Below are 13,777 nucleotides of genomic sequence, written 5' to 3'. Positions count from 1 at the left end.
GTTGGAGCTTCCTGTTTCAGCTTCTGCCTGTAGGCGGGCAGGAGCAGGATGGAGCAGTGATCTGATTGGCCGAATGGGGCGCGGGGGAGGGCTTTGTACGCATCCCGGAAAGAGGTGTAACAGTGGTCGAGTAGCCGGTTTCCACGTGTGTTGAAAAGGATGTGTTGATGGAGTTTTGGTGAGACTTTCTTCAGGTTTCCCTTATTAAAGTCCCCGGTCGTGATAAACACCGCCTCTGGGTGTGCGGTTTCCTCGCTGCTGATCGCGCTGTACAGTTCCCTGAGTGCTCGTCAGTGTCGGCTTGTGGGGGAATGTAAACAGCCGTAATAATCACTGCTGTAAATTCCCTCGGTAGCCAGAATGGCCGGCACTTAATCATCAGGTACTCCAGGTCCGGTGAGCAGAAGGATTTGACCGGGTGCACGTTCGCATAATCACACCAGCTGTTGTTGATCATGAAACACACACCACCGCCTCTGCTTTTCCCAGTAAGATCCTGTGACCTGTCCGCGCGGTGCACAGAGAACCCCGGTAGTTGTATTGCGGAGTCCGGTACCTTGTCCGATAGCCAGGTTTCTGTGAGGCAGATCACGCAGCAGTCCCGCATCTCTCGCTGGAATGAGATCCGTGCCCGAAGCTCGCACAGCTTGTTCTCCAGAGACTGCACATTAGCCAGTAATAAACTGGGTAACGGTGGTCTGTAAGTGCGCCGTCTCAGTCGAACCAGAACGCCAGATCTTCTCCCTCTGCGTCGGCGTTTGCGGCCTCCAGGGCCAGAGAACAAAGGCGTCTCAGGTGAGATGAATGGGGGGTCTGCAAACGGAGCGTCCGTGTTGCAAAACTTGAACTCCGGAAAGTTATAAGAAAGACCGTCTTTTATGTCCAGTAAGGTTTGTCGGTCGTACACAAGGAGACAAGTGCTGCTCGTGAAAAAATAAAGGAAAAGTAAAATTAAACACAGAAGAAAGCCGTTGCTTGGGGGAGCTCGCGACGAGGCTGCCATACTCGGCGCCATCTTGTCTTATTGTCTTGTCTTGCAACGCAAGCATTTGCAGCACCACAAAACGTTCATTCTTCGGTTCCAATAAATTCTTGCTCTTTCTTTGCCCCCCAAAATGTTATGTACAAAACGTGTACAATGCCGGTCCGTACAAAGACAGACTTGATGAAAAGTCAAAGAAAAGATACGAGGATAAAAATCAAAGGAGTGAAAGTGTTAGATCCTTACGAGCACACAGAGGGACAAAAGACGTTAGCGTGCTGCCCAACTTCACCACGCTCATATTTATAATTATACGGTTCTTGGAGTGAGTGCACACACTCATGAAGTTTAGTAACTTCCGGTCACTGCAACAAGCCCAGGTACAGTTTACCGACGGATGGGTGCAGGACCTTGAAATGCACCGTGTAGAAAGTAAAGACCATCGTACCTATCATAAGTTTACCAGTCTCACAAATCGTCTTCATAAATACACATTCCTTAACCGTTTATTAATAGGACCTTTGAGATCAACGGTAATTAATTAGTAGTGGAAATAATTTCTGGTAGCATCACAGAAATGTAGCAGTGACAATAATATTGTATGCTGTAATCGCACTGGGCAATTAGTGATACAAAACAACTGTTTTATCCTGTGAATAAAAGTATATGTTTTTGTCAATGTACCATAATAACAGAAGCGAAATGCAATATTGTGTCAGGACAATTCACTATTTATGCACAATAAACAAAGGAGCGACAATTTCTGTTCAGCGCCAGACTTGCTTGTAACCTATATCACCAATTATGTTAAGAAAAATGACGCATTAACTACAACAGCAGACTGACCTTTGTGTAAATGCTTGGAGCAGACTAACCTGTGAGCTGGAGTGTTCTGGGACGTTATATTTGGTCTTTGAATGGCTGCAATCCAGTCGCGTCTTTGTTACTTCGGAAACACGACTCGAACAATTTCTCTTCAACGACGTAATCCGATAACAACCGATCTCTTTACCCGTCGGCTTCCCGTGGCTGTCATGTGACTGGCTATTGCAGTTAATAATACAACAGCTTCTTGACATTTTTGTGTTTCTTTTTATCGCTGTGTAACTGATTTCAATTGAAAGCCTGCGTGCGCTAGTACCTCTTGCCACGAGTTCCCAGAATCCTTTGCGGTTTTACCCCTGAGTGACGTCACATTTTCAATCTCTATGTAGAACAACAGTCTGTGATCTGCCCTCAGTTTGATTGGCTCCAAAGCTGAACTGTGTCCCTGGTTATTGGTGCGAAATCACAGCTTCTAAACGCCACTGGTAGGAGTTGGTTGGGTGAAACAAAAACTACTATTCCTACAACTACATGTCCACATTCTTATTTTGAGATTATTTTAAGAGGGTAACACCATTCACCTCGCATGTGATAGATACCCAGGAGGAAGAGAAACACAACCCAGTGTGTCTGGGCTGCATTACTGCATTTGTTACAGTTACTGTGATCATTTTTGGAAAACAATGATAAAGTGCATCCAGTGTATCAGACAGTAGAAAATGTCTTTGTGTATGGTACAAAGAAACAGTTTTGTGTGGTCAGACATGCAAGGTTTGAGAGGGTTGTACTGTGTTCTTCCCATGATGTATTGTCACCATCATCAACATCGTTAATGATTTTCCACTCCGTGATTGTCTGCTTCCCGTCAGGAGCTCTGAACCCTCTGAGTGCGGCGGCAGCTGCTGCTGCTGCAGCGGGCAGGGTGGCCCTCGCTGGGCAGACAGGCTCCAGTGGGGTCCTGCTGGTTAGCAACCTCAATGAAGAGGTTAGTAATACTGACACCAGTAACACCAGTAAAATGGAAAGTCTACAATTAAAACTCCACCGCTCCTACACACCACCTCCATTCATCTGTTCCTGTTTTTTCTGTTGCTCGCTGTGGGTCAGTTTTTCTATTTCCAGATTTGTTTTCTTGTGCTTGTCATTAAAGATGTGTATAAAAAAACTCATGTTTGACACTTGAATCTGTTAATCTTGATAATTTACTTTGCTTTTGTGTGAGACACACACAGACTGAACACACAGTTTGCTTTTCATGAACTTTCTAGTCTTAGAACTGCAGGAAAAACAAGGCTTCCTTTATGTAAGCTGTAGTTTCCCAAAGGTTCCTTTGATTGTATAATATTTGTTCGCATTCAGATAGCCTGTTGCCTATATGTGTTACCTCCTAACCAGCGTGTGTAGACATCATTTTCATTGTAATCACTGAGCTGTGTGGAGCAGTTGATGTTCTACATCTGGGCTCCTGTTGTAGGTCTAGTTTTATAAGATACTTTTCCTATGAACATTTCTTTACTGTAATTTTGTGTTGTTCTTAAAAGCAAGAACTTATTCTCCCCCCCTGTTTTTCCTTTTTTGGTCCACTTGGTGACTGCAGGATTTGACGTTTATTTCATAGGCACCCGAACCCTCTCCCCTCTTTCCTGTTCTGATAATCAAACCTTCCCTTTTCTTGTCAAACTGCATCTAACTCTGCTAACTGTCTGTCTTCTCTTTTTCTCTCTAAGCTCTCCTCACCTCTCCTCAGCTCATATGAAAGCTCATATGAAATCATTCTGTGGTCTCCTAACTGTGTCTAAGCCCTGGGAACAAACACCTGCTGCTTGCTCTTTTATCCCTTTTCTTCTGTTTTTGGTTTGTGTGTTTAAACTGATTTGGCATCTGACTTGTCTGCTCTGCTCATCTCTGTGAATGGTTGTGTTATTCTGCCTTTGGACAGTATCTACACCACTTAAAGCCCTGATGCTAAGATACTGTGCTCATGCTTTCTTTTAGCTTTGTGGATTTGTGTGAATGCCATGTTATACTGAAGTGGCCTTCACATCAACTCTTTCATGCAAGATTTTGTTGCCTTTTATACTGCATGCTATCTAATCTCCTTGTGAACTCGTGTCACACCATTGCTGAAAGACATTCAGTTTTCTCACAGCTGCTGCATGTTCTATTTGTCCCATTGTTGTGAATGAGTTTGAATATTATTATGATTTGAGATGAATGTACCTTTATCCCATGCTTGTCTAGGATGAAAGCCAGTTTTTTTTTTAAACTTTGCTCTATTTTCTCCAAAGACAACATTGATCCAAGCCATTATCTCTGACCAAACTACTTGCATTATTCCAGTGTACTGACCTGTATTTTATTTTTTTTGTCCCTCCCCATTCCTCATTTTTTAAATCTCCTTACCCAAATTTGCATTTGCCTCCCTGATTTCTCTCTCTCTCTCGCTCGCTCTCTCTCCCTCTCGCTCTCTTTCTCGCTCTCCCCCCCCCCCCCCCCCCCCTCTCTCTCTCTCTCTACCCTGCTCCACCTTCACTCCGTGTGCTGGTGGGGATTTTATAAATTTATAACCTTCAATCACCCTTTCTTCCTCCCATATTAACCAACCCTTCTTCCCCTCCATGACCCCTCATCCACCGCTTGCTCCCCTCCTCCATGACCCACCACCTCCATCACTCTCCGGGGAAAAACAAAAACCACCATTCCTCCTACCTACCTCCGTTCTGGATCGATCTGTCCATCTCTACCTCCGCTCCGCTCCGACTCTTCTACCTCTCTACCTGTCTCACGCTGCTTGTTGCTCTTCTCTCCCTCTAAAGATGGTTACGCCCCAAAGTCTGTTTACCCTCTTCGGTATGTTATCGTTAGCTCTCTCTCTCTTCTTTCTTTAGCTCTACTTTTCTTTCTTGTATCTACTCTTTCTATTCTACTTTCATTCTGACTTTTTGTTGTTGTTGTTACTATTATTATTGTTGTTGTTATTATTATTATTATTATTATTATTATTATTATTATTATTATCATAGTTATTATCATAGTTATTATTAATATTGTCATTGTTAGCATTACAAGCTTCTCTATATTTGTTTGCTGATTGTAGATTTGGTCATTTTGAATCCTCATTGACCGCCTGTTAATTGGTTTGGGTTATGTCATGTCATTACTTTGCCCTAAAATTTACTACTTAGTAAGAAGTTAATGCATGTCTAAGCCATTGGTTTTTGCATGCTGTTTTTATTTTTAGCCATCTCACATAGCTTGATAACGTTTCTGCTTAGAGGGTGCTTCTTCTTTATCCTTTATCTGTTTTTTCACACACTTTCATACACCTCACACTCTACAGTCTAAAATAAACCTGTGTTTCTATGCTGTCGTCTCTGCTGTACCTTGTTTTTAAATATCCTTGTCTCCTGTGAAACCTTGAGATTTTTCTAACTGCCTGCTTTTTTTCGTCCCAACCTCTTCTCCTATTGCCGGCTTCTGGGTCTGTCACAGGAGTGTATGGTGATGTCCAGAGGGTGAAAATTCTTTACAACAAGAAGGACAGTGCTCTCATACAGATGTCTGAGTCCAATCAGGCCCAGCTAGGTAAGTGGATATCTCTGTTATATGGATGTCTGACTCGTCTGTAGTGCAAGTCCCATAGTATGCTGTGTAATAAATATTTTGGTCCTGTGTTGATCATTACACTTTTCTTAAATATAATGCAGCACAGTCATTACTTGCCAGAGAAAGTAATTCTGTTACTTTTTTACTCAGTAAAATGAGCTGAAACGCAGGCTTGTATAATTGGCAGCTAACAATATAAACATTAGAATACAGTCCCACACACCAGCACAAATGCATATCGTGAGGACACATACACACTGTCTTTTAGTTTTTACATAAGAACTCAAAGCAAAGATGGCAACCAGTGATGTCACTGTAGAAATGGTAAATGTCTGTATTTATAATGAGGCGATCGTGGCTCAAGAGTTGGGAGTTCGCCTTGTAATCAGAAGGTTCGAGCCCCGGCTTGGACAGTCTCGGTCGTTGTGTCCTTGGGCAAGACACTTCACCCGTTGCCTACTGGTAGTGGTCAGAGGGCCCGGTGGCGCCAGTGTCCGGCAGCCTCGCCTCTGTCAGTGCGCCCCAGGGTGGCTGTGGCTACAATGTAGCTGCCATCACCAGTGTGTGAATGTGTGTGTGAATGGGTGGATGACTGGATATGTAAAGCGCTATACAAATACAGGCCATTTACCATATATAGCGCTTTACTAGTCCCTAAGGACCAGTGTGTTACTAGTCCCTAAGGACTAGTAAAGCGCTTTACATATCCAGTCATCCACCCATTCACACACACCAGTAGGCAACGGGTGAAGTGTCTTGCCCAAGGACACAACGGCCGAGACTGTCCAAGCCGGGGCTCGAACCGGCAACCTTCCGATTAAAAGATGAACTCCCAACTCTTGAGCCACGATCGCCCGATAGAAACACACGTATAGGTAGAAATAGAGGCTACAGTGCTCAAGCCTGACTTCCTCATCCTTTTGTTACACATGGTTCTGGGTCAGCATGCACTCAGCTTTTTCATTGGCTAGCTCTGTGTCTGCATGTTTTCTGCAGGTACTTGCGCCCCAGTACCAGGGTGGCTGTGGCTACATTGTAGCTTGCCATCACCAGTGTGTGAATGTGTGTGTGAATGGGTGGATGACAGGTTGTGTAAAGCGCTTTGGGGTCCTTAGGGACTAGAAAAGCGCTATACAAATACAGGCCATTTACAGGCCATTTACTTTAAAAGAGATGAAGTTAGCATTGTAACATGGTTATTTGTCCTGGATGCAGTTTGCAATTTACCAGCAAACTGTTATCCATTTATGCAAAAACAAAAAAAAATAAAAAAAATAAAGAGTCCTTCTGTGTGTCATCATACAGGACACTTAAGCCTCTTTTCAATTAGTACCTATTCAGGTTGGCTCGTCACAGTTTTCAGGGTTTGCCATTAGGTCATAGTACCAGGTAACAGGTCCTTTTTTTAGCACCTACTTGGCCATGGTTCCAAATGATCCCAAAATGTGACGTCAACAGACTGCATGCCACCAGTTGGCTAGTCAGTGGCGTCACGAGAGTGTCTCATTCATGAAAATCAAAACCGCCGTTTTTAAAACCTGGCAACAAAGGAAATGGCTAGAAAAAACAATGCCATGGTCCACAGACTGAGCAGCAGGCATATCGTCGCCTCGATGTCCACTTTGTAGCGTGCGCGTCACATACTAATTACGTCATGGGACGCTCAGCTGTGTTGCTATAACGATGGACACGCGCAGTTCTTCCATTTCTAAGACTTCCTGTTGCCAACAAATCTGTGAGAAGGCAAGGTAAGGAAGACAGAGCCCCTGCAGGACTACAGCCAGGGACATGCTCTGTGATCCACATGGGGTTGACATCAACTGCATCACTGACTACATACATTTCTGTGAAGATACCTAAAGCGCCTTGAGGCGACTGTTGTTGGGATTTGGCGCTGTATAAATAAAATTGAATTGAATTGAATCCCAGCCAGGACTGTATGCTGTTTTTCCAACAATAAGTCCTGGATCAACATTGACAAGAAGGCCCTGCTGAATGAGTTGAATGTGGGGCTAATAAGGTGTAGATGCATACAGACCAAAGTCCATCTGAATAACACCAAAGAGGTGTGGAGAGATGCAGCTGATGCCCTCAATCAGATAAATTGGCAGTAGCCTGCACACAGCACGAACAATGAACTGACTCTCTATCTTAACAGGGTCAGTACTGGGTCCCCTGCTGCCAGTCCTCATACCGGACTGTGATAGTAGGGATGGGTATTGTTTAGGTTTTATCCGATACCGGTGCCAAACTGGTACTTTTGAAACGGTGCCGGTGCTTAAAGAATGGAGAACACAAACTTTGTCCATAAACCTCTTAGCAGTCTCTTTTTTTTCTGCAAAATGATAACCAAGTTAGCCTTTTCTGTTGATACAACATACCTCCTTTGGTTGGAACCGGTGCTTAAACAATGGAAAACACAAACTTTGTCCTAAAACCTCTCATGTTTAGCTGTGTTTGTTTTTTTTTTTTTGTAAAAGGATAACAATGTTAGCCTTTTCTGCAGCTATCACCTTAAAGCACTTGTTGCAGGCTGCTGAGTTTGCATCTCTTGCTGTGTACAGCCAGACTTTTGACCGCTTTGACCATTTTTAATCTGTAGCTCTGCTCTAAAAGAACATACGTACCGTACCGCCTACTATCCTTGGAAAGGTAAAATGATTGGCTAGAATCCAAAGTGTATGACATCTCAAGAAAAAAAAAAAAGCACTGAAATGTGCGCTGCTTTTCGGTCTGGTTACTACCGGTTATGTCAGAACCGGTGCCATAATGGCACCAGATACCGCTACCCATCCCTAGTGATTGGTGTCCAGCTAAGAGCGTAAGTGTAGGGACTACACCAAAGCAAAGCTATAGACCCTGGTCGCATCAGGTCTGAATGACTTCAGACCAGTTACCTTGACGTTAACATGTCATCAAGGTGCTGGAGAGACTGGTTCTTGCCCGACTTAGCTTCCAGGTGAAACATGCTCTCAACACTCTTCGGTTCACTTACCAGCCTCTTGTGGGGGTGGATGATGCTGTTATCTGCCTGTTGCAACATGCTCGCTTTCACATGCGTGGAACTGGTAGCATTGTGAGAATCATATTACTTGTCTTTCCAAGGAAAAACAATTCAAGTGAGAAGTTGCTCGGGATGGGTATCACCACTTCTCCTGTCTCCTGGATTGCCGACCACGTCTTTAAGGTTGGGCAGGAGTGGTGAGGAACTATGTGGAGAAGTCTGGAAGAAGAGCAAGCATCTTTTATTGTTATTATATGTTCACACATAACGAAGTTTTGTTTTGGTACCTCGGCACACATCAGACACAAGTTGTTGTTTTTTTTGTGTGTTTGTTTTTTAAAAAATACGTGTTTACAGAAACCTATTCCAATTACAGTTATATAACCGATATGGACAATGTGTAGACTTTCAGCTTCCATTTGAGGGTATCCACATTGAAATTGGGTGAAGGGTTTAAGAGTTTTTGCTCCTTAACACGTGCCAAAAGTAATTAGCTAATTGACTCAAAGTCGATTCCATGGCCAGGTGTGGGCAATTCCTTCATTATGTCATTGTCAGTTTAGCAAATAAAAGGCATGGAGTTGATTTGAGGTGCACTATAAAACAGTTGAATGGACACTATCTATGTGTGCAGGAAGTCACAAATAGAATTTAGATGTATTTCACAGATCTGGGGGAAAAGCTCTCCCTCAGTCTGGTGGTGCATGTTTGTATGTTCCTATACTGCTTACCAGATGGAAGCATTTTAAACAGTCCATTGCCAGGGTGGGTGGGGTCTGCAGTGATACGTCAGTGCCGGAGATGGCAGTAGGATCAATAAAGTAATCCGCAAAGCTGGAAGCATCATAAATCAGAACTTGGAGGCATTTGAGTCATTGAGAGACGGGACTGTGCTCCACCATGGATAACCCATCGCACCTGCTCTACTCCACACTTCTAAGGCAAATTTATAGTCTACATTTTATTTATTAAATGCAACTTACACTTCTCTCTTACACAACGCCAGTCTTACATTTACTTTTTTTTAACCAACTTTTACTTTACTATTTAAACCATTTTTACTTTTCATTGTTTTTTGTCACTGTTGTATACTGCAGGAATTATATCTCATAATATAAGGCCCTTATTGGACACCTGTGACACTCTTATTTTAACTGTGTTGTTTATTGTTGTGTATTGTAGACTCTACTATTTTTACTTTATCATGCTGTTGTGACACAAAAAAATTCCCTTATGGGCTCAATAAAGTATCCATCTATTTAACATAACAAAATCCTTTTAGTGCTTTGTTCGAGATCGAATGCATTCCCCTCTCGCCCCTTTAGGCGGTCTTTATCCTCCAAGCTCTGGTCCTCTACCAGAGGCCTGGGAGCTTGAGGGTCCTGCGCAGTATCTTAGCTGTTCCTAGGACTGCACTCTTCTGGACAGAGATCTCCGATGTTGTTCCTGGGATCTGCTGGAGCCACTCGCCTAATTTGGAAGTCACTGCAATAAGTGCTCTGATTACCACTGGGGCCACTGCTACCTTCACCCTCCACATCTTCTTGAGCTCTTCTCTGAGCACTTGGTAATTTTCCAGCTTGGTTAGCCACCACCATTTTGTCTGTCTGTATCTGGAAGTCCCACAGGATCTTAGCTCGGCCATTCTCCACCATTCTTGGGGGCGTCTCCCATTTTGACCTTGGGACTTCCAGGCCATACATGGCACAGATGTTCCTGTATGCTATGCTGGCCACTTGGTTATGGCGTTCAATGTATGCCCTGCCTGCTAGCTTCTTACACCCTGCACTTCTGTGCTGGATAGTCTCTGGGGCATCTTTACACAGCCTGCACCTGGGGTCTTGCCTGGTGTGATAGACCCCAGCCGCTATGGATCTTGTGCTCAGAGCTTGTTCCTGTGCTGCTATGATTAGTGCCTCTGTGCTGTTTATTCATAAGGTTAGTTAGTAGAGTTGCCAACCGTCCCGTAAAAAACGGAATCGTCACGTATTCAGAGAAAATATTACGTTTTGTATTGAGCTGAAAAGGAACACAGTTTGTCCCGTACTTCAGCTAGAATAGAAAAAGACACAAAGCTGGAGTTATTCTGTGTATTTACGCTGCATAACTGGCTCTTCTTCTCTCATTCTCTCTCCTGTTTCTACTTCAATCATGAAACTGATCAATGATCAGCTGATCGGCTTTTCTCTCGTGTTTGTTTATCGCCCACTTTGCGCCAGAAAGAAGAAACCAGCGCATGTCGCGTTAAACAACAGCAGCACGTTTAAGCTTGATCAGCTGTTGTTAGAATTTATTTAATATTAATTTCTAGTATCAGCTGATGTTTGCTGGAGCCACAGCTGTAAAAAAGCTGCTGGTCATGATATGGTTTGGTTATCTGGTGAGAGGTAAACATGAAGCTGAAAGCAGGAGATGTCCTTACTGGATCATCAGAGCTGAACAGGTGATGGAGAAACAGGTTTACCTTTTAGGTGACATGAGTGAGTTGAAGGGAAGTTATGAACTGTTTCTGAGAGACAAATAACACCAGGATCCTTTTCTAAGTAGCTGACAGCTGGTAACTGTGCAGGGGCGGGTCTAGCAAAGTTTTGCCAGGGGCCAGGTAGGGCATTAACAGGGAGAGGGGGGCACAAAGAAATACTTTTCTTTGTTATTCTCACTTAAAATGTCTCACTTTTATTAAATAATTATCTGAATCTTACAACCAAAGTTTTTATCAGATGTAAAATGTATAGAAATCATACATATACCAACAAGACTGTACATCACTGTCACAACAGCGTTTGTTTTCATTCAAAGGCTTTATGGCTTTTCCTATAATACTTGGTGGGCCAGTCTCTAGTCAAAATGCTCAGGCTGATTTTTTTGTCCCAGCACAGCCCTGGGCACGTCACGCAGTGAGTTAATCTGAGCAGGTGCATTAAAAAAATAAAAGGCTGGGCCAGCGGTGCATATCACAAATTAGCTCGCATAGACACATTAGTTGTGCTGCTTCTTAATGACGGTAACCCCAACTACCAGATTCAACCTGTAATTGGCTAAAAATAACTTAGCCAACTGGTGAGAGGGACGTTGCTAGCTGGCAGTTTTTTCAAGCGATGTTGAAATTTCCACATTCCAACACTTCAAATGCTTCAGGAGCTGTCTGCTCAGCGCTGCATCGGCACCATGGAAATATACAGATACATCCGTAGACTCGAGACAGAATTCACAGGCGTATGGACCAATGTTTTCTTTTCTGATCAAACCAGAAAGCTTTAATGAGCAGCTGGGTTTGTCTTGCCTTAATTTCCTGGACACAGAGGACATCGAAATGCAGCTGATTGAACTGAAAAGCTCGACTCTATGGGAGTCTTTGCAGAACTACGAATGCAGCTGGAATCCACAGCTGTGTGCGTTCATGGAGCTTGCATTTTCAATTCAATTTTATTTATATAGCGCCAAATCACAACAAAAGTCGCCTCAAGGCGCTTCATAGGTAAAGAGAAAAACCCAACAATCATATGACCCCCTATGAGCAAGCAGTTTGGCGACAGTGGGAAGGAAAAACTCCCTTTTAACAGGAAGAAAGCTCCAGCAGAACCAGACTCAGGGAGGGGCGGGGCCATCTGCTGCGACTGGTTGGGGTGAGAGACGGAAGACAGGATAAAGACATGCTGTGGAAGAGAGACAGAGGTTAATAACAGATATGATTCAATGCAGAGAGGTCTATTAACACATACTGAGTGAGAAAGGTGACTGGAAAGGAAAAACTCAATGCATCATGGGAATCCCCCGGCAGCCTACGTCTATTGCAGCATACCTAAGGGAGGATTCAGGGTCACTTGGTCCAGCCCTAACTATATGCTAAAAAAAAAATCAACTGGCATGGTGTCCAATTGTGTGCCAAAATTGGACATTTTTGTACAACGTCTGGATATTCATGTATTGACAGGGCTGTAGTTTTTCATTGTTTCACTTTAGAAACATAAATCTTTGCACAGATGATGTTTATATGTTGGTTACTGAATTTCTGGAACCAAATGTGATCTGAGGCATATTTTTCAATGGGTTATATGCTAAAAATTAAAAAGAAATAATTAGGTGAGGATAAAATCTACTTACTTTTTCTGTGTTCCAGTCTCAGTAACTTTGACACAGTAATATCTGCTTCAATATTTACACCACTGATGAAATTTCCCAAGTGTTAGCTTTATTTTGATACCAATATTGTAAGGACAGAGTTTGTAACTGCAGAGAAATAATAAATTAAATTTGGGCGTTACATTTTCGAGCAGGAAGCTCAGAAACTCCCTTGGGGCTTAAGAGGTTAAGATAAGATGGGGCCTGATTATTTAGGACCTTGTATGCGAGGAGCAGGATTTTGAATTCAATTCTGGATTTAACAGGAAGCCAATGAAGGGAAGCCAAAACAGGAGAAATATGCTCTCTTTCTAGTCCCTGTCAGGACTCTTGCTGCAGCATTTTGGATTAACTGAAGGCTTTTCAGGGAGTTTTTAGGACTTCCTGATAATAATGAATTACAGTCGTCCAGCCTGGAAGTAATAAATGCATGAACTAGTTTTTCAGCGTCACTCTGAGACAGGATATTTCTAATTTTAGAGATGTTGCACAAATGGAAGAACGCAGTCTTACATATTTGTTTAATATGTGCGTTGAAGGACATGTCCTGGTCAAAAATGACTCCAAGGTTCCTCACAGCGTTACTGGAGGACAAGGTAATGCCATCCAGAGTAAGAATCTGGTTAGATACCATATTTCTAAGATTTTCAGGGCCGAGTACAATAACTTCAGTTTGATCTGAATTAAGAAGCAGAAAGTTAGCGGCCATCCAGGTCTTTATGTCTTTAAGACATTCCTGCAGTTTAACTAATTGGTGTGTGTTACCTGGCTTCATGGATAGAAAGAGCTGGGTGTCATCTGCATAGCAGTGAAAATGTATGCTAGTGTAAACAGAATTGGTCCTAGCACTGAACCCTGTGGAACACCATGACTGACCTTAATGTGTGAAGAGGGCTCTCCATTTACATGTACCAATTGGAATCTATTAGATAGATATGATACAAACCTGCTGGGTCTATAGATGGCTTTTTGAGTAAAGGTTTAACTACAGCCACCTTAAAAGCCTGTGGTACATAGCCGATTAGAGATGGGTTGATCATATTTAAGATGGAAGAATTAATTAATGGCAGTAGCTGGTATTTTGCGCCTCTGGTATTCTTTCCAAATCCTTTCTGTGCCATATACTGACCCATGTACCTGTTCATCTTAGCCGCTATGATGCCTGACACAGGCTTACATGTGGTACTCAGGCAGATTATTGGTTGTTAGATGGAAGGGACCAGTCCCTTCTGGGGGTC

The 13,777-nt window shown here is 43.1% G+C and overlaps 1 protein-coding gene across 4 annotated transcripts in view; it reads left to right on the top strand.

Annotated features, from left to right (window-relative positions):
• Positions 1-13,777, top strand: part of LOC113028780 (polypyrimidine tract-binding protein 2-like) — a 40,582-nt gene that overhangs the window by 13,070 nt on the left and 13,735 nt on the right. For all 4 annotated transcript variants that reach the window (XM_026179225.1, XM_026179224.1, XM_026179223.1 and 1 more), the window contains exons 9-11: positions 2,677-2,792; positions 4,624-4,657; positions 5,300-5,392. In XM_026179225.1, coding sequence (XP_026035010.1) covers positions 2,677-2,792; positions 4,624-4,657; positions 5,300-5,392 — 243 coding nt within the window. The remainder of the gene's footprint in view (positions 1-2,676; positions 2,793-4,623; positions 4,658-5,299; positions 5,393-13,777) is intronic.

The sequence above is a fragment of the Astatotilapia calliptera genome, chromosome 9, assembly GCF_900246225.1.
Source record: "Astatotilapia calliptera chromosome 9, fAstCal1.2, whole genome shotgun sequence".
NCBI classification, from domain to species: domain Eukaryota; kingdom Metazoa; phylum Chordata; class Actinopteri; order Cichliformes; family Cichlidae; genus Astatotilapia; species Astatotilapia calliptera.
The sequence above is the reverse complement of the archived record's forward strand: the minus strand, read 5'-3'. Positions and strand labels throughout refer to the sequence as shown.